The sequence below is a fragment of the Nelumbo nucifera genome, chromosome 2 (assembly GCF_055504915.1).
Source record: "Nelumbo nucifera cultivar China Antique chromosome 2, China Antique-T2T, whole genome shotgun sequence".
Classification (NCBI taxonomy): domain Eukaryota; kingdom Viridiplantae; phylum Streptophyta; class Magnoliopsida; order Proteales; family Nelumbonaceae; genus Nelumbo; species Nelumbo nucifera.
In genome coordinates this window covers 41,861,409-41,887,465 of record NC_142650.1, presented here as the reverse complement: position 1 = coordinate 41,887,465, position 26,057 = coordinate 41,861,409, and the positions used below count along the sequence as shown (strand labels likewise).

Genomic DNA, 26,057 nt, shown 5'->3' with positions numbered 1-26,057 from the left:
ACTAAACTCCAACTTCATCCATTGAGGAACTCACGATCTCCTTGAGAACTTATTCACAAAAAGACAAGGCAACGTCATTCAATCCAGCCTCTCCAGCTGTTATCAAACTAGACATGTAGCATACAAGGACTCATGGCGTTTGAAGGACGCAAGGACAACATGACTGAGGAAATAACAAGGACTCATGGCGCTTGATTTGCTACGGATAATTTTGACTTCTATTGATATCAACTGATCAGTGGAAAAATAAAATAGCATGTTTTGTAATAACAAATACTCTGGGCATAGCATCTAGCCGCACATTGAGAATATCAGCCGTAGACGTAGGGTATGTGCAGAGGTTTTTGTTTGCAGGAGGGAATCCCGTCACCTTGATTGCATATCCAACTAATGAATACCTTCACCCCTGTATAGTATTTTCAGTCTCTCTTATGAGGGTCCAGATCATCACGAGATCCCTATTCCCTAAAGAAAAGAGTGCGTAGGAAGAGAAGAGATCCAAGAAAAAAAAAAGACAACCCAGTGCACAAGGCTTAGAAGCTGTTTCCACGAATTAAACCCATGGCCACCCATCAAATGAGAGGGTCAAAATAATGAATTACAGCGTTCTCAATTAACACCCGGATTAGATTACAAGATATTACAACCCTCTTTTGATTAATTAACAAATTAATATACCAAGGAAGCACCATTGCGCACCAAAGGCGAGTGCCTCCAAAAGAATATGCACCACAACTCTACCCCGACACCTCAAGCGTTCTCCTTCCATCTCCGTAATCGCCAAGTCCCAGTCTTCATTCCTAACTTAGAGCAATGTTAATTATGCTTCAACACAACCTGAATAAGAATTGTTAAAACCCTACCCTCTCTCTTCACCCATATTGCAGTGTTGTAGAGGTCCACCAACAGATCATTCCATGAACCTGGCAAGTCTGGACATCTCCGGTATTAGAATTGGGTTGAATGAGAACTTTACTGATGAAGCAACCATAAAGTACATCAATAAACAAAACCCTGCCTAGATAAACCGATGCTGCCGCAAACCCTTCCCAAAGTGCGGCTGCATCAACCGGACATATAATCCATTCTTGGCAACCAGTGTATCATGTGTCCCTTGCTCCACGATTTGCCCACCATTCAGAACTACAATGTTATCTACATGCCTCATCATTGCTGCTCTGTGGGCAATAAGAATGGTCGTCTTGTTCCCCATTATCAGTGTATCTAGAGCTTCCTGCACAACTCGGCTTGACTCGGATTCAATAGAAGAGCTGGCCTCATCTAATAACAAGATTGGAGCATTCTTCAGCACTACCCGGGCAATGGCAATTCTCTGCTTCTGTCCTGGTGTAAGATCCACACCTCTCATGCCCACATGCGTGTCGTAACCATGGGGCAAACTACTGATGAAGTGGTGAGCATTAGCTATTCTTGCTGCCTCTTTCATCTCAGCCTCAGTTGCATTGTGCCTTGCATATATGATATTCTCCCGTATGGTGGTTGAGAAGATTATGGGTTCCTGCTGAACAAGACCTAGGTGGTTCCTCAACCATCTCAGATTAAACAGCTTCAAATCTCGACCATCCAGTAAAACTTGGCCAGCAACTGGATCATAGAATCTCTCTATTAAGGAAATTATAGTGCTCTTTCCAGAACCTGAAACTCCCACAATGGCCACGGTTTGTCCTCCATTCACTTTGAGACTAAAATTGCTCAGTATCATCACCTCCGGACGAGTTGGATAACAGAAATCAACATGTTTCAGTTCAATGCTTCCATATACATTAGGGGGTCTCAGTCCTGAATTATCGTCTGGGTCAATCTTAGGCACACGATCTATGATTTCAAATACTGAAGTCAGAGAGTTGCGCCGCTTGAGTATATACGGAGCCAGGCCAAATGGCTCCACCAATGCAAAGGTTGCGAAGGAGAAGACCATGTACTCTTTGAGAGCTGTTGGCAGATTCAAATAGCCATTTCTAACAGAGATTGCGGTATACCATAGAAGGAGAGCATTACAAGCAAAAAGCAAAAACTGTGAAAAACCAAAGGCAAAACCAATGGCCATTCCATGGAGGAAACTCTGCTTAAATATTTTCCTCAGCTGAAATCTGTAGAGTTCCATCACCTTGTTACCTGCACAGAATGCAACAACAGTGTATATATTTCTAACTGCATCTTCAAGGACCAAGGAGGCCTTCCTGTGCATCTCCTGTATGCCTCTAGAGAACCCAGCAAGCCACAATTTCTGCAAAAGCACAAAGTCACTTCAGAATTTGGAACAGAGGACAAGTTTGCATAAACACGGTGCTTTTTATCAACTTGAACCAGGATAGAAGAAAGTGTAACACCATAAATAGAACCTTCCCACTAAACAGTATGCAGCTCAGTAAAGAAATCATGAGAAACAAGTCTCATGATTACCTCTTTGGCATTTGTCACACCAACCCCAAAACCAATCCACTCCAATTCTAGGCTGGATCACATTCAAGGGTGGGGAGAATAATAGAGACCCACCTTGAGCTCCAAGCTTAGTTGCCACATGGAAGATTTATCATCATCATCATCATCATCATCATCATCCAAGCCTTTTTTTACCATATCCATTGTTAAATTATTGGCGCTTAAATCATTTCTTACTACTAGACTACTAGTCAGTAGTCACTAAACATTGTGACCACTGACCAGAAAACCATTATACATGTACATATACATATATCTAAGGAGCATGTGCTGTGAAATATGATGTTTTTGATGTTTAATTGTCTAAATTGTTTGAACCTTGTTTTTTATTTCAATAATGAAAAAGAAAATTCATTAAAGGAGAAACTGATCAACATATTTATTTCACTAATACACACGTAATGAAATTGAGGGTACTACTACTGTCAATGAAGATGGACATGTAGTGACCTCCTAAGTAGTTTGATACCTTCATGGTCTGGCGGGTTGTCAAGCCTGTGAAAACCTGGAGAGAAATATCAGGGGTCTCTACAATTTGGACCCATTCCTAGTCTCCTGAGTCAGGCCGAATCCTTTTGTTTTTTATCAGCAGAGTCGGGCCAAATCTCTTATCATTCTCTGCTGGTTCAAGCATTTCTTCACAGTTGTAGTAGAGACCCTTTTCTCCGTGAGCTTGCATTTAATCGCCTAAGTGGAAGGGTATGGGTGGAGGATGGCATATTGGGCTTTCCTAGAAGGCAATTGCAGAGGCTATAATGGGGAAACTCCAAGTATTCTCTGGAGTTTCAGTGTTTGCTTTTGATAACAGATGAGCTATTCTGGATACAGGGTTGAAGACGGTAAACTTATAGCTGTGGAGACTGAACTGGTGATTTTATTAGAAACTCAGTCGCTCTCTTGCAATAAGGAGGAGGGAGAAGCTGGAGCTTTTGAGATAAAGTTGATCAGCTTACCTTTCACTCTGTGGAAGAAAATTTCCGTTGAAAGAATTGTTCAAGCTCTGGGGGGTGTTCTTCTAGAGCTCAATTTAGCTGATTTAGGAGCAGCGAAGATAAAGATCCCCAGACTTAAGTCTTCTTCTAGCCCAATGGAGATTTGAGTGTGGTTCAGACTTTGATCAATGGTTTTGTTGACAACAGGAAGACTAATCGGTTTAGGAAAGGTAAAGCGGACAAGAGAACATTTTTAGGTTCTAAATGACCAAAATTTAAAAGGTGTGGGATGTTTGGATGGTGTGTATCATCTGAGGTTATAAACAGAAAGGAGGAGAGGTGGGTCTGGATGATTGACGAGTATGATAAGAGTGGTAAGAAGAGGATTGTTGGAGGATCAGGGACCAAACTTGTTGACCAACAGGCTCCATCTATGGATGGCGATGTTGGTTTCTGTTCTCAGGCTATTTGCGATCCTACGGCGGTTTGCATCTCTTCTGAGCCTTGGGTTGTAGATGCAGCATTTCAAGAAATTGGGTATGATCCCAAAATTCCAGCTTTGTTGGTCTCTGAGGAGGCTGTCTCTACGGGGTCTGTGAGGTTGGAAGAGGGGGAGGAAGAAGATAAGAAAGGATGTTCCAATGCTGGTGCTAAATTTGAGGACAGGAACGAGATTGGAGGACAGAGGGCTATAGTTGTCAAAGGAAATGTTGGTGGTAAGGATGAGAGTCATGTTGACGAGTATTTTTGTTTTAAGGAGGTGAAGGTTGGAAGGTTGGGTTGACTTGGGTCGAAGAAGTAAATTTAAGAAGGAGACGTCTAATGGGATATTTGTATGAAAATGCGTAGATCAAGAAACTATAATGTGCATGTAACAAAATTTTTTTCTAGGCTAAAGCGTCTGGCTAGCGCAGGCCCTACAAAAAACTATAAATGGGTTTATAAGAGAAAAGGTGCAAGAGGTAATGTGACAACTGGAATTGATCAGAGGGGGTCAACAATGTAGATTCAACCGTCGGTTCCCATTTGGGGATGGAGCAACAAGACAACAAAGTGAATGATGATGGGCCTGATCCTAGTGTGAATTTGTTGTGACAAAGTAACGACGATAAGGATGGCGTTTCAGGATGTGTGTCTCTTCAGAAAACAGTGGAAAGAGAGGTCACAATATAGAAGTCCAGTCTTGTTTTTCTAGGGGGGGTGAGGAATTTGCTAGAAGGGCCTTTGAGGAGTTCGAAGGGAGAAGAGACGCTGAAGCCCCAATTGCAAGAAGGAAGAATAGCATGGATAGACTTCCAAGGAGAAGCTCTTGAAGTCCCAGTCGCAACCCTAGTATCCCAACCATTAGTCGCAAGCCCATGAATACTGGTGATAACCTTTACCCACAACTTATCCTCGTCAATTGCCAATCTCCAAAGCCATTTACCAAGCAATGTTGTATTACTTCTTACTTCTTCTAACCATGACCCAACTTACTCTATGGTCCCTCTTTTCCTTCCTTGGCTCCTACAACAAATTCCTCATAAGTTTTTCTAGTCTTTTGCTAACCCCTTCTAGAATTCTAAAAGCTAACAGAAAATACACTGGCAAGTTGGCAAGAGTGGACCTGATTAGAATAATCCTTCCCCCAAAAGACAGATAATTTTTCTTTCAAGAAGCCAATCTGCTAGTAAACGTCTCAATTACCGGATTCCAAAAATTACTACTCCTAGGATTACTCTCAAAGGTAACCCAAATAGTTCAACGGCCATTGAGCAACCTTGCACTCCAAGAATTCTCCTCTCCCCTCAACTTCTCTCTCCCCCACGTTCACACCCACAAACAACTTTTGTCCCAATTAACCATCAAATTCGACATTTTTTCTTTTTTTTTTTGATAAATCAAAATCGACATTTTTTCAAATATGAGAACAATCATATTCAAGTTATGCACCCACCCAAGGTCAGCCCCATCACAAAAAAGAATTGTATCATCCACAAACTGTAGGTGGGTGATAGGAATCTCCCCTCTATCAACTCTAATCCCTTTATCAAAATTTTGGCATCCGCTCTAGAGATCAATCTCCCAAACATATCAGCTATCAAAGTAAACAAGAATGGGGAGAGAAGATCCCCTTGCCTTATTCTCCTAATGGCTAGAAAATGATCCACCACAATACCATTCACCAAAATCGAGAAATGACAAGTCCTAACACATCCTAAGATCCATTTACGCCATCTATTACCAAAACCAAATTTTTTCATAACCTTCAACAAAAAGCTCTAGTCAACCAAAACATAGGCCTTTTCTAAGTCCAGCTTACAAACCAAACCCTTCCTCTTAGATCTCTTCATCTCATCAACACTTTCATTAGCAAGGCTCAGCATTATGGATCTTCAACAAGGTTCAACACTATGGGTCTTCGCCAAGGTTCAGCACTTAGCCCTTATCCATTTGCACTGATTGTAGATGAATTGACTAAACACAATCAAGAGGAAGTTCCATGGTGCATGTTGTTTGTGGATGACATTGTTTTAATTGATGAAACTAATGAGGATTAAATGAAAAATTAACCTTATGGACAAATGGCTTAGAAACAAGAGGTTTCAAAATAAGTAGGACTAAAATAGAGTATATGACATGTAAGTTTAGTAATAATAGGAGTGTAAATCAAGATACACTTAGGATAGGAAACCAAGAGATAACTCAATGTGGCCATTCCCAGCAGCTTGGTTCAATAGTTCATAACAAGGGAGAGATTAAGGAGGATGTCACCCAAAGAATTAGAGTAGGATGGGAAAAAATGGAGTGTTGCAGCTGGACTTTTATGTAATAGGCAAATACCACTTAGATTAAAAGGAAAATTCTATAAAACAGTTGTAGGCCACCTATGTCGTATGGAGCAGTGTTGGGCAGTCAAGAAACAACATGTCCAAAAAATGAATGTGGCAGAAATGCTAATGCTAAGATGGATGAGTGGAAAATTAGAAAAGATAGGATTAGAAATGAAATTATTTATCAAAAAAAAATATTTGTAGGAACCTAGGAACAACTTCAGTGGTGATAAAATGAGAGAGTATACTAAGATGGTTTGGGCATGTATATGGAAGACCACACCAACTACGCCAGTTAGAAGAAGTGATTTGTTACACATTGATGAGACTAGAAGAGCTTGGGCTAAACCAAAAAGGACATGGATAGTAGTAAGAAATGATTTAAGCACTAATAATTTAACAATGGATATGGCTTTAAATAGAATGGATTGGCGAAATAGGATTCATGTAACCAACCGCATATAGTTGGGATAAGGCATGGATGATGATGATGATGTATACAATACATGTATAATATGCACCCTTGCTATCTATGGGTATGAAAATATGCTATCCAGGGTAAGCACTAACCTGCGCAATAGCAGAGACAGTTAGTATTGGTAGAGTTGCCAAAGCCACAAGTGCTAATCGCCATTGCAGCAGCATACCAATAAGAACAGCCACAACAACGGCAGTAGTATCCTGTATAAAAATAGAAAGTCGATTGCTGAAAACAGCACGTACAAACGTAGCATCATTTGCCAATCTCATGGATAATGTGTCAGCATTGTTCTCCTCATCATCAAACCATCCCACTTCATTGCGCAGCATTGCTGCAGAGCAATAACCTTGGGTTAGCCCACAATGAATTTCCACATCATGGAAGAAGCACAACAAGATTAACACTTCAAGCCTCATGAACATGCTTAAAGAATTTTGAACATATTATTTACCTGAGAACATCATTCTCCTAACCCTTTCAGTCATTTTCTCCCCCATTATACCAAAATAGAAATGCTGCAAAAAATTCGCAACCACTGTTACAACACCCATGCATGCAATGATCAAGCACCATTTGTCCACTTCATGATGTAGGTGATGACCTTCATCCACTGTATAATATGCTTCCACTATTAGTGCAATAACATATGCAAGAAGTGGATTAAAAGAACCAAAGATAGCAGCACCGGTGCTCCCCAGAACAGCATAAAGCCATTCTGCAAAACTGAGCTCTGCAAGCCTCCAGAAGGATGGAGGTTTCTGATGTTGCATGTCCTTTGATTCCTTGTGCTTCAAATGCACATTATCAAATTGACTAAGGGGACGACTGAAAGTCTTTGAGTGAGAACGCTCATTCTTTGGATCAGATGTCAATAATGGTGAAATGGGCGATTCAGGGTCTGAAGCATTTGATGTCTGTCGGTGTGCACTATGAACATCAATTTTGGGCAGCTCTGGTAATCTCATTTCAAAACTATCCTGCCTTTTTATGGATGGTGCCTTATCTTCTGTCTCCAAGGGCACCCCATTTTCCCCCATTTGCTCTGATGGTGGGCTCTGAACCTTTGGTGATCCTTGTGAATTAATAGTGCCATCTGAGGGCCGGAATGCATGGAGTCCATGTACTCTCTGAAGAGAATGTGATTTGACCATCTTGGGAGAAGATGATTCTTGGAAGCTGTGATTTGCTGTCAAGTCCTTTTCAATTTGTAAAGTTGTGGTTTCCTTGTAGTTCCTTATTGGTGTCCTGCCAAAAACAAAAAAAAAAAAAAACACAGAAATCATCAATAAAAGATGTCCTTTCTCACGAAAACTATTTTGAAGTAAGATATAAAGCCTCTATTTGAATGTTTCATTGAGCTCTAAAGCTAATATGCCACAAAACCACATAAAATGTCTCACCATGTTGAGCAAAAGCACAAGTTTTATTACCTCTTAGGAAGCTTTGCTGCTTCTTCACATCTAAGAAGCTCTGCATATAACCCATCCAGATTTATTAATTCATCATGTGTACCCATTTCAACAAGTTGGCCTTCCTCCATTACAGCTATATAGTCGGCATTCCTTATAAGACCAAGCCTTCGAGCTATCATAATGGTCGATCGACCCAGCATGAGAATATCTAGAGCCTCCTGAACAGCCCTTTCTGCTTCAAAATCAAGGCCACCAGTAACCTCATCAAGTAGAAGAATAGATGGATTTGAAAGAACTGCCCTGGCAATGGAAAGCTTTATCTTCTGCTCTTCTGTTAATGGTAAACCAGCCCTACCCACCTAGAATGTATAAAATTGTAAGAACAAAGAAGAAATGGTTAATAAACTATTCATGATAACTTAATGCCTAAAGTTGATATTCCATGTCTTCTACAGTTCTACCTGTGTTTCATATCCTTTCTCAAGTGAACTGATAAATGCATGTGCATGTGCTATTTTAGCAGCTTCTTCAATTTGATCAATGGTTGCACTTGATCGTCCATAAGCAATGTTATCTCTAATGCTCAGACTTAGCAAGGCAGGTTCTTGGGTGACAAGTCCTATTTGACTTCTTAACCATTCGAGCTTCAGGCTTTTAATATTCACTCCATCCAGAAGGACTTCTCCTGCCAAACAAAAGAAACAGATTCTTCAGAAGAAACCACTAGGGATTCCAGTAAAAAGAAACAAAGAAAAGGTAAAGAAGATTGACAGGCAATGGTAAAAAAAAAAAAAAAAAAAAAATTGATGGTAAAAAATACCTAATGTAGGATCATAAAACCTCTCCATGAGAGGAATTATACTGCTTTTCCCTGAACCATTCCTTCCAACAAGAGCTACAGTTTTTCTAGCAGGTACAGTGAGGTAAAACCCACTTAAAATAGGTATTTCAGGACGAGAAAGGTAACTAAAATACACATTCCGGAATTCTATGTTTCCTTGCACAGAAAGTAAGGTGTTTCCATCCTGATTGACAGAAGAGGTTGAGCGGCTTATCATCTCATAAAGCCTATAAGCTGCAATACGCCCTTGCTCAAATGAGTAGAAGTTTGTTGCTGCTTGGTTCAATCCACTACAAAAGGCAAGAGAACCCAGTTAAGATAAATCATACAAAAGAAAAGCATCAAAATGATAGCATGGAAGGGCATGAGAATGAGACGCTTACAGGCCACTCAAAATTACAGCAAAGAGAGCTATAATAATTTCACCACCATGGGCTTTTCTATGTGTAACTAACAGCCTTCCAACCCAAAGCTGCAAAGCACACGAACATATTGCAAGTCCATATGTAAATCCAAGTCCAAGGCCTTGAACAAGACTTATCAATATTCCATATCTCAGTGTTGCTTGAAGTGAATTTGCATAAGAATGCTTTGCCAATGGCTCATTTGTAAATGCATATAAGGTCCTAATGTAGGAGACTGCCTGCATAATTAACAAAGTTATGTTCATAATAATAGCCACTTAACAGTCAAATCATTAAATCACATCTTATCCAAGTTTCCAGCAATCACTCAGGTTAAAAGGAAAAATGCTTTACCTTTTCTTAAAAAAAAAAAAAAAAACACACAAAGAAATGTTGTATTGTATGGAGCAGAAAGTTGGGCATCCAAAAAATGAGTGGCAGAAATGCATATGCTGAGACGGATGAATGGAAAAATCAGAAAGTATAGGGTCAGAAATGAAGTCATTCATTCAAAAGGTATGCTGAGATGGATGAATGGAAAAATTAAAAAGGATAGGGTCAGAAATAAAGTCATTCATTCGAAGGAACCCAAGAGTAGATCCAATAGGTGATATAATGGGAAAAAGTAGATTAAGATGGTTTGGTCACATCCACAGAAGACCATCTACAGCACCTGTAAGAAGGAGCAATCTACTGCATGATAAAAGGGCTAGAAGGGCTAGGGACAGACAAAAAGGGGGCACAGGTTGAAGTAGTAAGAAATGACAAAGCGTCATAATTTAACAATAATTATGGAACTAAACAGAACAGAATGGTGAAACAGGATTCATGTAGCCAACCCCGTATAGTTGGGATAAACCATAGAAGAAGAAGAAGATGATGATGCAAGTTTCCAGCAAATGAAGATCAGCATAAAATAATTCAAGCTAATTCTTACACTGCACTGCTCTACCTTGAGATCATTCAAGGTAGAGCAGTGCAGTGTCCAAGATTTAGAACTCTTTTTGACTGGGAAATTCGGGAATGTGCAGAAGAACTACTTGCAAAGCTACAGTCGGCCAAAGCACAAGTGGAAAGGAAGGATTCAAGGTGGTGGAAAGAATCTTGAAATGAACTGTTTTTGGTCAAATCCTTCTACAAAGCTCTGTCAAGGAATAATGGAGAAAGTTCAGAATTAAAAGGGATTTGGGGAACCCTATTCCACCAAGGGTGGAAGCCTTTTTCTTGGCTAGTGGCGTTGGATAGTATTCTGACCTTAAATCATATTCAAAGCAGAGGTTTCCACTGGGCTAGCAGGTGTTACTTATGTGAGAATACAGAAGAGAATGTATATTATTTGTTTATTGAGTGCCCCACTCTAAATTCATCTGGGGCTTCTTCTTTGGACTCGTCAAGGCTAGTTGGAGTGACTCTTGCACCACAGAAGAGTTATTCTCTAGGTGGCCAGCTGTGAGGGGAAATATCAAAGTATAAGATTGTTTGGAGCTGCATTCCTTTTGTTGTTTGTTGGGGTGTTTAGGAAGAAAGAAATATGAGAATCTTTGAAGATGAATTTCGATCAAGGGACCATGTCACTCTTCTTTGCGGTAAAAGGATCATGGATTGGGTTCTTATTCTCCCAGAGTTGAGGGGGTTTCAAAAGAAGATCTTGGTGCTAGTTTTTGGAATATTCTTGAGTTGGTTTAGAAGCATTGTTCTTTCTTGGCTATTGTTGTTCCATTTTCTTTTTTGGTTTCCTACCTTTTGTAATGTTTTGTAGTTCCGGTGATCTCTCCTCACCCTCAGTTGTACCTTCTTCTATTAATAAATTTTATTTTTATTTATTACCAAAAAAAATAAGAGCTGTTCTTCAAAATAGAGGGAGTGCAGGTGACATCCAACCCTAATGAGAAGGTTAACTTTGTAAAAATTTGTTCTAAATAGTAAATACTGATTGATTGTATTGTAGGTGACTCAATGTTGGTCATTGGCTGGCTTTAAAAGGAAGAGAATGGATTCTGGAAGTTTTCAAATGAGAAAAAGATGTATAAAAGGCTAACCTTCAAATGGAAATTAAGCTTCAGTGGATTAAGAGAAGTGCAAACTCCTCTGCGGATGCACTTTCAAAACGAAGGGTGGGAAGAGCTAATATTTTTTGGGCAATATTTTAATATAAGTTTTATTCTTGGGGAGGGTTCCCCTTGCTCGATTGTAAGTGCTCCTCTTTAATTTTTTAATAAAATTTCAGTTATTTATCCAAAAAAATGACCTGTTGTGTAGCCCCTTAAAAAATATATAATGACCTGCACTTAATGCAACCCCTCAATGAAGAACACCAAAAAAAAGAAAATAGGGGACAAAACCAATTTTTCACCCCATTTTATTCATTAGGCTGTGTTTGGTTGTAGTGCAGATTTATCTGTACTAGTACAAATGCATTTGAGTGCAAATGAAAAGAATGCAAATTCTGGTTTAACTTTGTTTTGATTTTTACTTTATTCCACTTCTCGTCTTATTTTACTTCATTTGTACTGCAACCAAACAAAACAAGGTAGAATTTGAAACAAAAATAAATCAGAATTTGCACTCAAATCATTTGCACTACCATACTTTTGCATCAGTGTAAATAAATTTGTACTTCAACCAAACACAGCCTTAAAGACAAAATAACTACTGCAAAAATCACAGTTATATATAGCAAATCATTCTTGTATAACTTTTAACTATTTTAGCATAACCATCCAAAAGAATATAATTAAACCACAAAAAAAAAATCTAACAAATAAAAGAAAATTTACAAGGTTAAAACTCGTCTAATTTCAGGCTCAGAAGCTTTGAAAACTAATAATAAGAAGTAAATAAAGTATAAAAAGAAAATTGACCTGTTCAGCAATGCTTGCTGCCTCAGCATATGCATCTTGAATGTTTTCAGCAAGCCTGTGAAGAAATATGTTAGATATTCCTCCTGCAGCAACAATAAATGGACCAGTAGCTAGCGTAATGAGTGCAATCTGCCAACAATTGGCCAATCCAATGACAAGACCACTGAAAAAAGTAGCCATGTTATGAATGTAATTTCCAACCTGTCAAACCAGATGTCCATTAATTAGAGATATATCCAATGTGACTAGATATTTGCATGGAACTAAGGAAAATAAATTATCGTTTTTTAGGTGAAATAGTAACCCTTCAATGGCAGAGGCAACATTTTAAGTATCAAAATACCTTCTCACTAAGAGCAGATTGAATGAGCAGTACATCACTCAATACTTGGCTCACAATATCCCCATTGTTTCCATATGTGTCAAAGAAACTCATGTCCTGGTTGAGTAATACTTGGACATACTTAGACCTGATGACTGCAGTCTGCCTTTCGCCAGTAAGAATCCAGCAAGAGACCTCTATCATACAAATAGAATTAATATCACATGCTTAAGGATGTCTCCTATAGAAGACTAAAAAGAAATGCAAGTGTCACAACAAAAAGTGATAATGATTACATTTGATCTTACCAATCCAACCAGCAGCAAAAACAGCAGCAGCAATATAAACAATGTACAGAGCATGCTGTAGAATGAACAAGAGAAAGGTTAAATACAGATATATTCACATCTGCAACTTCTAGTACACGAGTTCAAATTTGGTCAGAAAGGTCTTGCAATAAATAGAAGAACAAATAAGCCTCAAAACTCAGCACCACCTCCAACCTAAGTAATTGTTCTCATTTTTTATCAAAGGTAAGGCATTTAGCTCCGAGTCCACCAGCTGTGAGAGAGAATTATGTCGATATACATGTTGATATAACAGAGGTCATCAACCATCTGTCTCACCCTAACCTTAAATCAAGCACAACAGAACCTCTATTTAAGGGCCTAGAGAGAAAGCAAGAAATAGATAATATAAAAATTTCACTCGCTAGAATGGTCGTTTCCTATTAGCTGGTGAATCCCTTAAGAAGCCAAAGAACACTCGTACCATCAAAAAAGTTATGCAAGGCAAAGGACCAACAATCTTAAGGTATGGCACCCGCTTGACCACACTAGCAAACCATATTCCATTTGCGGGCAAAACAGGACAATCTACTCCTTGTCCCACATTTCAAGTGATAATACTAAATATTTTAAAGCATACAGGCAAGGCACATTTTATGCACCTAACTTGAACCAAGGTGCAACCCATTTCAAAAGGCATGTGCCTAGTTCCATTGCACCTCATCCCAGGTGTGAATCTATTTTAAATGTCTTTTTTCATTAGTTTTTTTTGTAGGTTTTTATGTTTTACACTTATGTAATTGTTTATCAATTTCTAAATTACTTTTTGTCTGTTTGTACACTAGAAATGGTTTATTAAGGAGAAAAGAAGTTACACTGAAAATGAGAAAAAGTTACACTGAAAAACAATCTCTGGGGAGAGAAAAAGGTGAAATAACAGGGACAGCAATATATAAGCCAAGGATATAGAGGGGCGAGACACGCGGCTGGTCGTACACTGAAGCAGTGACCAGTGGACTTCAATGTGGGAAGCAACCCCAAGTTCAAAATTCAAAAGCAGGGGTGACTCAGCCGGCTGGGACATCAGACCTGAACCGGACTCAGTCAGATGGGTCAAATTCTAAAAGCCCATCATGTGGCATTTTAAGTGACCATGTGAGAGGTAATAAGGAAATCGGACCTGAACTTTTAATGCTTGGGCCTAGCCACTCGTTTTGTCCCTTGGGCCCAACCAGTGGGCTTAAAAAGGCCGAAGCAAATGACATTTTTAAAGGGCACGTGAGCACTAAGGCAAGCCCGATGATGCAAGCACATGACATTTTTATGGGGTGTGTTATGACCAGGGTTATACATTGGTTGCAAACATTGGACCTCTTCAAATATTTCTCTTTTGATGATATCTGGAGGTATTGGAGCTTCATAGCCTTTAGTGCAGTACAGAAAATTAAAGCAAGGCTGGTTTGAATCCTCCTATTGAAGATTGGCTGCAACTAAACTTTGATGGGAGCAGCCAAAGGCAACCTAGGTCCGTCTGGCATAGGAGGGCTGTAAGAGACAAGGAAGGAAATTTAAAAGCCATCTTTTCAGGACCAATGGGACATGGAGACTCTTTAAAGGCAGAACTATATGCAGCCCTACAAGGCATTCAAATTGCAAAAGATTTAGGAGTGGAGAAATTGATGATAGAAGGGGACTCCAAGGTGGTGGTGGGTTGGCTAAAGAACCCAGATTCTGTGATTTGGTGTTACAGAAATGAAATGAAGAAGTTCAAATGGCTCACACAACAGATGATTTTAACTATACAGTGGGTGGAAAGGGAGGCCAATGAACTGGCTGATTCTCTAGCTAAGCAAGGGGTAACTAGGGATCAGATGTACTGGGCCCATTTGTAAATCAGCTATATATTTTTGTTAAAAAGTGAGGCTGCACCTCGTGCCTCACACTGGGATGCTTGTAACAGATGTAATCCTTTGGTTCTAATAAAATTTAATGAAGCCTTAGTTCTTGCAAATAGGATCTCAAATAGCAAAATTTCCACTAAACAAGCAACAACAATAGAACTAGTATGTGATCCACAGTCCTAAAATAGAATGGACTGTAACTAAATCACAAAACCAACCCTTTATAAATGCAGGTCAAAAATTTAAGTCAGTGGTGCTGCTGAGTGCTGCCCCAAACCCCCACATGGACTTGTTTGGTCTTGCCCTAAGGGGCCTTTACAGTGGAAATGTGCCAGTCTCCGGGGATTAGGAATGCAAGATGTTAAACATCACACTAGCAACTTGAAGTAATACAATCATGAGATAAGTAAACAGATTAGAAGTTTCACATGCTTGAATTGTTGTGCTTGAAACACTTTGGTGCAACCATAGTTGTCAAGGCATCTAGACTATTCTTGACAATAGTAGGGCACCAAGGGATCACTAGCCGATAAGAATTTTATAGAATAAAAAGAAAAAAAAAAACTAATTTTTTGTTAGATGACTAGTTTTTTATACAATTCATCATGGATACTAATTGAAATAATAGCAATTCTCTCTATTAAGAACATTATATTTCCTCTCAAAAAATTGTATATCATTATATGTAAGAAAATAGTATTTTAAATATATGAATTTCAATGTTTTAAAAAGTAATACTAATATAATAAGTATTTAATAGAGCAATTTCATATCAAATAAGCAACTAAAGAAAGCTACAATTTTATGTTATAAAAGTTTATGATAGACAGTAAGCAAAGGGGGAAAAACAAGGGTGGAATTGGGGAGCTGTGGTAAACTGTTCAGATGCTAAAGTCGAGCCTAATCTAGCCTGGGTTCCCCCAGAAGAAGGGCTCCTAAAACTAAACTTTGATGCAGTAGTCTCGACAATCCAAGGCGTGTGCCTTGCGCCTCAGCCCAGGTGTGCACCTTTTGCTTTTTTGGAGCCTAATGGCTGGGCCGGGGCCCGGGGTCTCCACCCCCGGATCCCCATGCCTCTTCCCTCAAGGCAAGCCCAAACAAGTCCATGTGAGGGTCCTAAATTTTTAGTTTCACACAAAAAATAAGGATAGATTTTATAATTTTAATTGTTTTTTAAGAAGATATTTTTCTCGCTCACCAAAGCTCCAAGAACCCCTATTTGGTAATGTTGTTCATTCATTCATCCTATTAAAATATCTTCTTAAAAAGCAATTAAAATTATAAAATCATTATTTTCTGTGTGAGAACTAAGAATTTAGGACCCTCACATGGACTTGTTTGGGCTTACCTTGAGGGGCTTGGCACAAAGGTAGCTTGTAGAATCAGGAATATAATATGTTTTACATCACATTAGCTACTTTAAGTAATGTAATTGAGGAAAAAAAGAGATTGTGGGTTTTACATGCTTGAAAATGTTTTATATGTTTGATTTTATTTTTAAATTCACATTTGAATATGCTTTACATGTTATGTTTATGTATTTTAATTTTAGATAATAGGTTTTTTAAAACATTTATTTTAAAATTTAAAGTTTATGTTTTAATTAATATTATGTTTAATATTTTTTGGCATTTTTTTATTTTTCTGACAATTTTTTATTTTTAGCACTTTTTTTATTTTGCGCCTTGCTTCAAGAACACATTCGCCTCAGGCACAAATTGACCCCTGCGCCTTGCGCTTTTAAAACACTGAGGCAAAGTATAGTATATTGTATTAATCACTTATCAAGGCCCTTTGTACAAAGAGAAACTGTACAAGACAACCCACTATGGACCCCCAAAAAGATCCACCCTCCAAAAAGAAGATGAAAAGTATCATTTCTAAATACATTATGGACAGACAACCAACTCTTTAAGAAACCCACTACTGCATTAATCACCACTGCTTCTGAATCTAGCTTTTGCTCAAAAATTCTGCTATTGTCTTAAGGTGGTCTGTGGATCTTGAAGTTGGAAAGACAAATTGCATTAAAGATGAGAAGAGCTATGGTTTGGGAGGATCAAAAAAGTGGTAAGTCTCAAGGAGAATGGCTAAGGGAAGAGAATCCCTTCTTTAGACTCCTGGTTCCCTATTTATATAATTGGGGAACCAGGCTACATGTATGAGATGTATATTCCAGAACCTTCTTCGCTTTAACAAATACATGTACAATAAATCCCGTTTATTTCTCCCCCATAAGCACGTGTCTTGGGGACAACAAGGCCATTAGGCCACATTCCTGGAAGCCACTCTGAGCATGACACATGTCCGCATAAACATCAAGTACAGCCAATCGTGGTTTCCTTGAAGTGGTCACATGTCTTACCCCAAGCACACTCCCAAGACCATAGTGAGGACTGAAGCGCATGGCTTGACTTAGACTCTGTGAGTTTAACATGATCGCAAGGTTCTGCCTATACGGGGATTTCTTCAAGGCGGATCTTGCATACTAGCAAGATTGCCTTGTTATCGAGCTCGCCTCGTCATATTACACTCACGGGTTAGACACATATGTTATTTCTCTCTTACAAGATCCACTTTTTCTGTGAGGTCCTCGGTCCTCCACTACTACCAAACCTCGCTTGGTTTGGCGACTTCACATTTTTGCCAACTCAATGCCACAAGATTATCTTCAACTAGCTTTTCTTCTCGCACCGAGTCTTTAAATATATATCCACAATCCCACACGAGGTTTCCCTGCAACCCAGAGGGGTGCAGATTGCTGATTAATTCTGCCACCAAGAAGTGGAGCATGTTAATAACCTATTCCTTCACTGCCAGTCAGCCTATAGAAGCTGGGAGCACTTCATTGATGCTGCAAAATTGACCTGGGTAATGCCAGGTACTTATTGGAGCTTCTAAGGGCCTGGAACAACATAGGGACAGTGCCAAAGGAAAAGTTATTTGCCAACTTCCCCGAAGCTATCATCTGGACTACTTGGTCTAAAAGAAATAGAAGAGTGTTCTCCCAAAAATCAAGACGTGGAGGATCTGATTAAGGTTGTGATTCGCAAAATCGGGTGTACCATTTGTTGTGGAATATTCGAAGTTTCTATTTGGCGGGCCTGCCTAGTAGTCAGCAACCTTTCCTGTTTGTTATACCATTTGACTCCTTTTTAATAAAATTTTACTTTACCTTTTTACAAAAACAATGGCAATGTTGGTGTCTCTTTCCATCTCTTCTTTCTGCTTAGCAATTATCAAGTTTACAATGTCCCACATCCACAGAAATTACAATTCCATCAAATTTTGGAATTTTCCACCAATGAGGTATGATCTTCACTTGCTGAATACTGAGACTATGGCAAGGAGCTCCTTGTTGTAGGTGGAGAGAGCTTGTGGTGCTCTTGTAGAGCTCAACTATAGAAAGCTAAAGGCTTACCCTCCTATGATATTATGACCCCAATTCCAATATTATTTGCATCATCCTCGATGATGAAGGGCTTGTGGAAGTCTGGCTGGCCCAAGGTAGGGGCCTCTGTCATAGCCTTCTTCAAACATTGAAATGTCATCTCTGCTTATTCATCCCATCCCCAACCTCCCTTCTTAAGGAGTTAGGTGAGTGGCTGAGCTATGTCATAATCTTTCACAAATTTCCTGTAGTAACCCGCCAACCCATGGAAGCCTCTTAGAGATGAGATTGGCAGGGGTTGAGGCCAACTGATCATGTTATGTATATTGTCAGGGTCAACCTCACTCCTTCCTTTTTTTTTTTTTTTGATCAATAACAGTGAAACCTCACTCCTTCCTTTGAAAAATATTTCCCAAGTACTGAATTCTATGGACTGCAAAAATACATTTGCTCTTATTTGCTTAGAGTTTTGTGCTCTTGTAGGTTTTGAGTACTGTCTTCAGGTGCTTAGCATGGTCATGGAAATTCTGAATGTAAATTAAGATGTTGTTGAAGAAAACTAAAAGAAACTTTGTGCAAATATTCTTTGAAGAGACTGTTCATCAAGGACTGGAAGGTGGTTGTGTGTTCGTGAACCCATAGGGCATCACAAGCAATTCATAATAGCCTCCATGAGTCCAACAAAACTGCAGTGAAGAAATAGGTGGTTTTTTTATTCCCTACAACTATTGCATAAACTGTATTCCTGAGTGTCCACTGTATAACCTCTCTTTAACAGATTATTAATTGTAAAGCATTTATCCAATGCAGCTAAACACAACAAAAAGCAGATTTTTGATGGTATCATCTTGCACCACGCACCTCACAGACTACCGTAGCCTAGTTTTTGTGTTATAGCAGAAGATTAATACTCCCATCCAACAGAAACTACTCGGAAAATTGTTGGGGTATGACTTTGAAGTAAAATACAAAAGAGAAAGGGAGAACTTTGTCAGAGATGCCCTATCTCAAAGAGGTGAATCCGAGTTCATGGCCCTCTCTAGCCCGATTCTAACATGGGTACAAGGGGTGTGAACTGAGACAGCTAACAACCCTTCCTTATAGAAGATAATAGCTACAAGCCAGGTAGGGACAGACTCAGTTCAAACTTGTAACAATGGACTATTGCGGCTAAAGGGGCAGATTGTTCTGGGTCCAAATTCAGTTTATCAGCAAAAGATATTTGATGAGCTACACTCATCACCTTTAGAAGGCCATTCTTGATAATATTAACACCATGCATAGGATCCAGACAGTTTGCTGTTGGAAGGGGTATGAGGAGGTCAACATTGGAATTGGATTAAAGAATGTGAAGTATGCCAATGTAATAAAGTGGAAAATATCGCACTTCAGGCCTGCTGCAACCCTTGCAAACTCCTAATCAGGTCTAGTGAGAAATTTCCATGTATTCCATTGATGGATTACCCACCTCTAATCGAAGGTCTTCAATCCTTGTATTGGTTGATAGGCACTCAAAGTATGGCCACTTCCTGGCCTTGAGTCATCCTTATACCATCATAGATGTTGCTCAAGCTTCATGGGTGATATTTTTCAGTTCCACAAGATGCCAACCACCCTTACCAGTGATTGAGATTCTGTATTCGCCAATCAATTTTGGTGAGAGTTGTTTTGCCTCCAGTAGACACAACTAGGCATGAGTTTGACATACCATCCTAGACCAAATGACCAGACAGAGGTACTGAACCAAACTCTCAAAACATACCCCTGGTGCTTCACTAGTATGCAACCCCATTCTTGGAGCAAACGGTTCCCACTAGCAAAATGGTGATATAATACCACCTACCAGTTTGTGGCCACGATGATCCATTCAAAGCTGTATACAAGGTCCCACCTTCCACACTTCTATCTTACATCTTGGGGATGCCAATTGCCAAGGTCCAAGCAATTGAGGATGAACTGAAGGAACATGAAGCTGTCCTAAGAAAAAGTTGAAATCCAATCTGACAATGGCTAAGGAGTGTATGAAACGCAATGAAGACAAACAGAGAATAAAATAGGAGTTCCAAGTGGGTGATGAAGTCTATCTCCATCTCCAACCTTACAGGCAAACTTTGTTCACTCCTCACCATTCATAGAAGCTGTCAGCTCCATTCTATCACGTACAACTACCTAATGGGCATTAACTACACCTGTTTCATGCATCTTGACTTAAGGCAAAGGTTGGGAAACACTGGTACTCTAGTCCCACCTTACCTACCCTAACAGCTGAAGGGACCATCCATCCATACCCAAAGGTGACATTGAGCCGATGGATCACTAAAAACAAGGTAACTGGGTGACCACTGAATTGTTGATTCAATGGAAGGTACCCCACCAACTGACACCACCTGGGAGAAGTGGGAAGATCTGGTTAAGCATTTCCCGAATGCAAGCTTTGAGGAAGAAGCAGATTCCAAGGGGAATGGGAAGATACAGCACTCAGAGAATGAAGGACACATATCCATCTTTCACAGTAGTTATATATCCTTGCAAGAAAAGGCCACCACGTCAGTAGGGCCATGCACCACCCAACCATTATGAAACAGCTCACCCATGATTGTAAAACCACTGGCAATCATTGCTGTGATTCCCTTTTTCAGAATCTGTTATAGCAACCCCAAGTATCTTCTATGAATGTAATTTCATTTCTCTTAATGAAATATTGAGTTATCATCGTGTAATGTTCAGGAGAGGCTGCACCTCGCGCCTCTCCAAGGGATGCATGTAATAGCTTATCTTCTTTGATTAATGAAATTATCTTTCAATTATCAAAAAATATTATATTGAGTTATCATTGTTTTCCTCTACATTTGCTCTCTGACTATCTCTTGACCTCCATCAGCCGTGCCCCCTGGCACCATAGCTCAAGGTAACTAGAAACTCTCGTCCCAGCAACGGGAAGAGATCACTAGCATTTTGCAAGCTAAGTCCTACTCTTTTAAGTTATTTTGAGAGTAGTGCTGTATGGTTTGACCTCTTGTTGTCAATGATATTCACTGTTGTTGACCGAAAAAAAAAATGCATTACCACGTTAATAAAAAGGGCATCAACCTCAAGGATAAAACAATAGATTTCATATTGGAGAAAACCCAAATCAATCCTCTAAAGTTCTCATATAACGATTCTAAGGTGAACGAGCAAACTCGTTTTCCTGATCTAAGTAATAGAACAGTAATTGCAACTCCAAACACCAAAAGCACACAACTGAAGCCTATGCTCCAAAAAGAAATTCAAAGCATTCGCGACAATTTTAACATTTCTATCAAAAAGCATGCGTATACTCTAAGCAGGTGGGCTGCAAAAAAGTTAAGATATGGTCCAAATTATACCCACAGAAAAAAGAAAATGGTATTTTAGCAGAACAAATGAGAAACAAAATGGAGTTTATAAGACCGACCTGTGTGAACTTATGAAACAGCACCTCCTTAGGACTCTCTTCCAAGCTCAGCAACTGAATAACCTTGCCGAAGAAATGCAAGTAAACCACAAGTGCTGTCCCATGAGCAGCAGCAGCCAATGATCCAACAACCATCAGAACCCAATCGAACCTATCCGCACAAGCAAATAACCTTGAGAAAGGAACAGCTGCTGGCGGTGGCTCGATTTCCTCGGGCTCCTCAATTCCAACTTCATCTTCCACAGGCACAGCTTCAGTGTTCGAATCCAAGTACGGGGACGGCGACTCCGGCGGCTCCGACACCTCCGAAACCGGCGTTAACGGCTGTATATGCGGGGGAGACCACCCAAAAAGACCTCTTGATATCATCATCTTCTCCACAACCTCGTAAACCCTAAACCCTAATTCATCAAACACCTAAAACGCTTGAAGCCTGAAAAACAGACAACATTGAGCGGATCTAGGGCTAAATTTGGAAAGAAAATGATAAAAGACAAAACCAACGCTCGCAGTGCCACTCTAGGGTTTTCTAACTTCTTTTCTTCATTGAGTAATGATTAAATCCGGGCCAAGAATCCGTCACGAATCGCCTAATCGGTCAAACACGATGGATAGAAGAAATAAAGGAAGAAGACTCTCGCATACGGAACTTCATTTTCTTCCTAAACTCCGCCTTTTTCTTTTCTGTTCTTTTTATGTACTCGCGAGTAAACGGTTGTTATGCCGGCAAATTTTCTTTCCCGGTCATCGCTTTTTTACTTTCTTCGTCACTTGTCACCGCCGGCGTTAAAAGCAAAGAGGAAGGCGTTCCTTTTTTTCGGAGACTATCCATGACTCATTCGCAGACATCATTACAGTTTACCTTTTTTGCCAGTCCATCTTCTCTGTTCCTTCTGTTTCTCTCTGTCTCTCTCCTTTCTTTCACACGAATTCGTGTTTGTTTGTTGATTACTTTATTTATTTGTTGGTTTTAGTTTTTCTACAAAATGGAGCTTTAATATTCACACTGAATGACCGAAAGCGTTTGCTATCAACGAGGAAGAAGAATTTCTGTATTGAGACTCTGAGAGACTTGAAGAGTTTAGAGGGGCAGTAGTTTATATCCTCGTTGACCAGAGATAAAATGAAATTCCAACGGCCGTGTGAGCGAATAATGTAAGGGATAAGAGAGACATAACTTGAAAAGTAAAGGATATCCGGTGAAATCGAAAGAAAGGAGAAATGGTGTATTATTTATGGGGAGGAATGGGTCAACCAACGAAAATTTTTGAGGGTGGCCTACGATAACATTACAATAAAAATCGATGTGGAGAGGGGCATTTTGGGAAAAAAAGTATGAGTACGGACATTATCACGCACAGTATGATGGGTGCATTTTTCATTGGGATAAAGTATACTGCACTCCACCTCAGAATTCAGACCTACAATAATTTAAAATTTTAAAAATCTTCACCTATACACCCTCATGTATTTCCATTAATTTCGAGCTGGCCCAATTATACGGTGGAATTAAGATTTGTGGGGGTGGTTTTTCATTTTGATGGTAGTCATGGGTTGGAAAAGAATAGTAATGAAAAGGACGAGACGGGTATCTTTAAAGCTGTTTATAAGCCCGGAATGTTCAAGCTCGACAGAAGATATGATTCAATGGGACCAAACAGACTCTGACAACCGTCAGATGAGAATAATTATGTTGGCCGTGGGACCCATGAAATTTAATGACGTGTGATATATATCATCCATACACAAGGGATATACATAGTGGGTCAGGGGGAACTATGGTATATGGTGGGTTTCTGTTTTTTTGAAAGTTCTCTCTTTCATCCTCGTCACTTTATTATTGGTTGCTAACTTGCTACATATACTTTAATACTTTAAGCTGTTGGCCGTGTTGGTTGAAGAGCTTGGTTAAAGTTAGTTGGGGACCATTTTTTGGGGGGTGGTGGTAGATTTATAACAACGGACGGGACCTTTTTTTGGATTATACTAAATCATGGTTTTTAAAAAGGACCGGACCGCACCGAAAAACTGGGAACCGGCTAGGTAATTCATAATTGGTTTCATTTTACCCTAAAATCTTTTTTGGTTAAAATTCATTGATTTGATCAATAATTGGTTGATCCGTCAATCTAGTTAGAATGAATTATTCATTCAAATAAGATGGTTGGACCATTCAAATTAGGAACCCGATCCTTGAAATGGTTTCCTGTCTGATTCGATTTTAAAAACTTTATTCTAATCCATTGACCTTAATAAGCTACGAAGAACATTCAAGTCAGGTCATGAGGGGGACGGTCAATTAAGACTATTACTCCATCGGATCAAGATCAGTCCAAGCTAATCGTTATTTTTCCTTGAAATTACTTAAGTTGGGGGACCGGAGCCTTTACATACTCCGGTCTTCCAACGGCATAATCGATGATCTAGTTAGACATTTTTTTTTTCAATGGAGAGAAACAGACATCTCCGAATGCTTATCATAAAGTATTTGATAGCTTCAGAAATATTATGATTTGTGAAAGATTCTCACTTTAGTCTGAATGGAACAGTTGGGCATCATGTGATTGACACCTTGGGCTGCTTCATAATAACATCCATCTGTTTGTTTTCAAACTTGTGCTGTCCCCACCCCCTGAGTTATATTCTATGTATAATGTATGTACTATAAAATTTAAAGGGTGAAAAAAAAGGAAATTCTTTGCTTGGAATTGCAGAGGCCCAAGCAAAATATCCTATCTTATTGTTGAAAGTGGAGAAATAATGGAGGATTTCTTTATTGGTACTTTTTTTTTCAACAAAACTCGTGCTACACCTCCGTCATAATGGAGGAATTTGGGGCAAAGTGTCACAACCCTAATTTCTAGTTATACTCGTTTCCGCATTTTGGTAAATAATTTCCCTTTTTGGGTTTTCTTTTCAGGTTCTTCTTCACTCTAAGGACTTAGCCAAAGTCAAACCAGATTTAATGGAAATCCTGGAAAATATTCTCTTCTGATGTCTTCCTGCCAAACAAATTGAGCCTTAAAAACATCATCAATATCTAATTTTGTCCATCAGCATAGCCAAAACTCGTTAGTACAGAGCTTATCAATATGAAAGTAACTTAAGAAGCTTTCAACAATAAATGTTTTCGTATCTCCTTGTTAGCCACAACAAGCAGGAACTTCAGTACCGCAACTATCCAGTAGTCCGTTGACACAACATATAAAGAAGTTGAGATAATATAACCCTATGTTTGGTTTGAAGGAAAATGCAGGGAAAAGAAGGAAAAGAAAGAGAAATCTTTACAAACATTGTATAGGTTTTCCTGTCTTTCCCTTCCTTTCCCAACCTTTTCTTTCAAACCAAACAAAACTAAGTGAAAAAACAGGCTACCATACACTTGAGCAAAACCAGAGTCATCTGGATATAAGCAAACCGGCCGTGTTGATGAAAAAATCCTGGCCCAACTCACCATTATACATGTAAGGTAACACTTGCTTCTTCTCGTAAAAAGGGGAAAAAAAAATTATTTATGTGGCTGGTGGGTCGTTCAAAAGCCCGTTCTATGCATTGGTTTTGGGATAAAATGGACAAGTCATTTGGAAAGGAAAATAAGGTAGCGTCCAGACACTGCAGCTGTGTTGTGTTGTAGAGTTCCCCCAAAGCTAAGTCTTCGTTTCCTGCATCAGTTCTCGCTTTTCTTTTCTGCAAAACTTTACCCCCAATCCATCGCACATAGTTTCTGAGGGCTTCTTCTCAGGTTCCCTCTCGGTCTAGTCTCACTTCCATTTTCAGTCGAATATTCGTTGCATTCATTTCTCTATAATTCAATTACATATGTTTAGTTAAATAGTTACCCATTCTGCATTATGATATCAATGTGACAATGTCTCAGCTTGGGCTATGAAAGAATATGCCGCCTTCCCTTGCACTAGACAAGGCGTCAATCTGTCAATCCTTTTCTCTTTCGGGCATATTGAAGGCCAGCAGCCTCGGTTGATAGGGTCTGGTTCCACAAACTTTAGATCTGGGCATAATTGGGATTAAGGGTGCAACATTTTTGGATTTGGATTGAGAATTTATCAAATTTTCAATGGGCTGAAACCCAATCTCAAAACAGTGTAAACTATTAACTTGGACCAACCCGACTTGCAGCCCTAAATGGAATCAACTGGGGCCTATGGATATAAAGCCCTTAAACATTTAATCATAATAATCAAGTCCAACCCAATGTTTTAAAAGCTGACCCGTATCGAGACCGAACCATTTCTTGTATCCGGGTCATGGGTCACCAGCTGGTATAAATAATGGGGCAAGACGCAAGGTGACCAGCTGGATCAACGACAGCTTGAAAACACTGGTCCAACCCCATGATAATAATCTCTTTTTAAATGTACTATACCTTTTGAGATGAGAAATTTATAGTAAGAAAGTTGGGAAATAATTTTTTTATCCTTTCTCATGCATGCCATAGAAATTAGACCTCCTCCGGTTGACACCCTTACTAGTAAGGAAGCGAACTGCAATTGCT

General features: G+C 39.3%; 1 protein-coding gene across 1 annotated transcript; it reads right to left on the bottom strand.

Moving 5' to 3' along the window:
- Window positions 1-532: 532 nt before the first annotated feature.
- LOC104599274 (ABC transporter B family member 20) lies at window positions 533-22,477 on the bottom strand. Its single transcript, XM_010261743.3, has 11 exons — window positions 21,545-22,477; window positions 12,838-12,892; window positions 12,551-12,726; window positions 12,208-12,408; window positions 9,326-9,585; window positions 8,922-9,232; window positions 8,563-8,786; window positions 8,120-8,460; window positions 7,141-7,934; window positions 6,779-7,020; window positions 533-2,248 (listed from the first exon to the last, which is right to left on the bottom strand). The coding sequence occupies exons 1-11, from the start codon at window positions 21,914-21,916 to the stop codon at window positions 1,019-1,021; spliced, it is 4,206 nt and encodes a 1,401-aa protein (XP_010260045.1). The 5' UTR covers window positions 21,917-22,477; the 3' UTR covers window positions 533-1,018.
- Window positions 22,478-26,057: the final 3,580 nt, after the last annotated feature.

Excerpts from the sequence above, each read along its gene's own strand:
- LOC104599274 (XM_010261743.3), bottom strand. The coding sequence starts at position 21,916 with ATGATGATATCAAGAGGTCTTTTTGGGTGGTCTCCCCCGCATATACAG. Across the intron at positions 12,727-12,837 it reads TTTTGCTGCTGGTTGGATTG|AGGTCTCTTGCTGGATTCTT; the intron begins GTAAGATCAAAT and ends TTTGTATGATAG. Across the intron at positions 7,935-8,119 it reads GCAGCAAAGCTTCCTAAGAG|GACACCAATAAGGAACTACA; the intron begins GTAATAAAACTT and ends TGTTTTTGGCAG.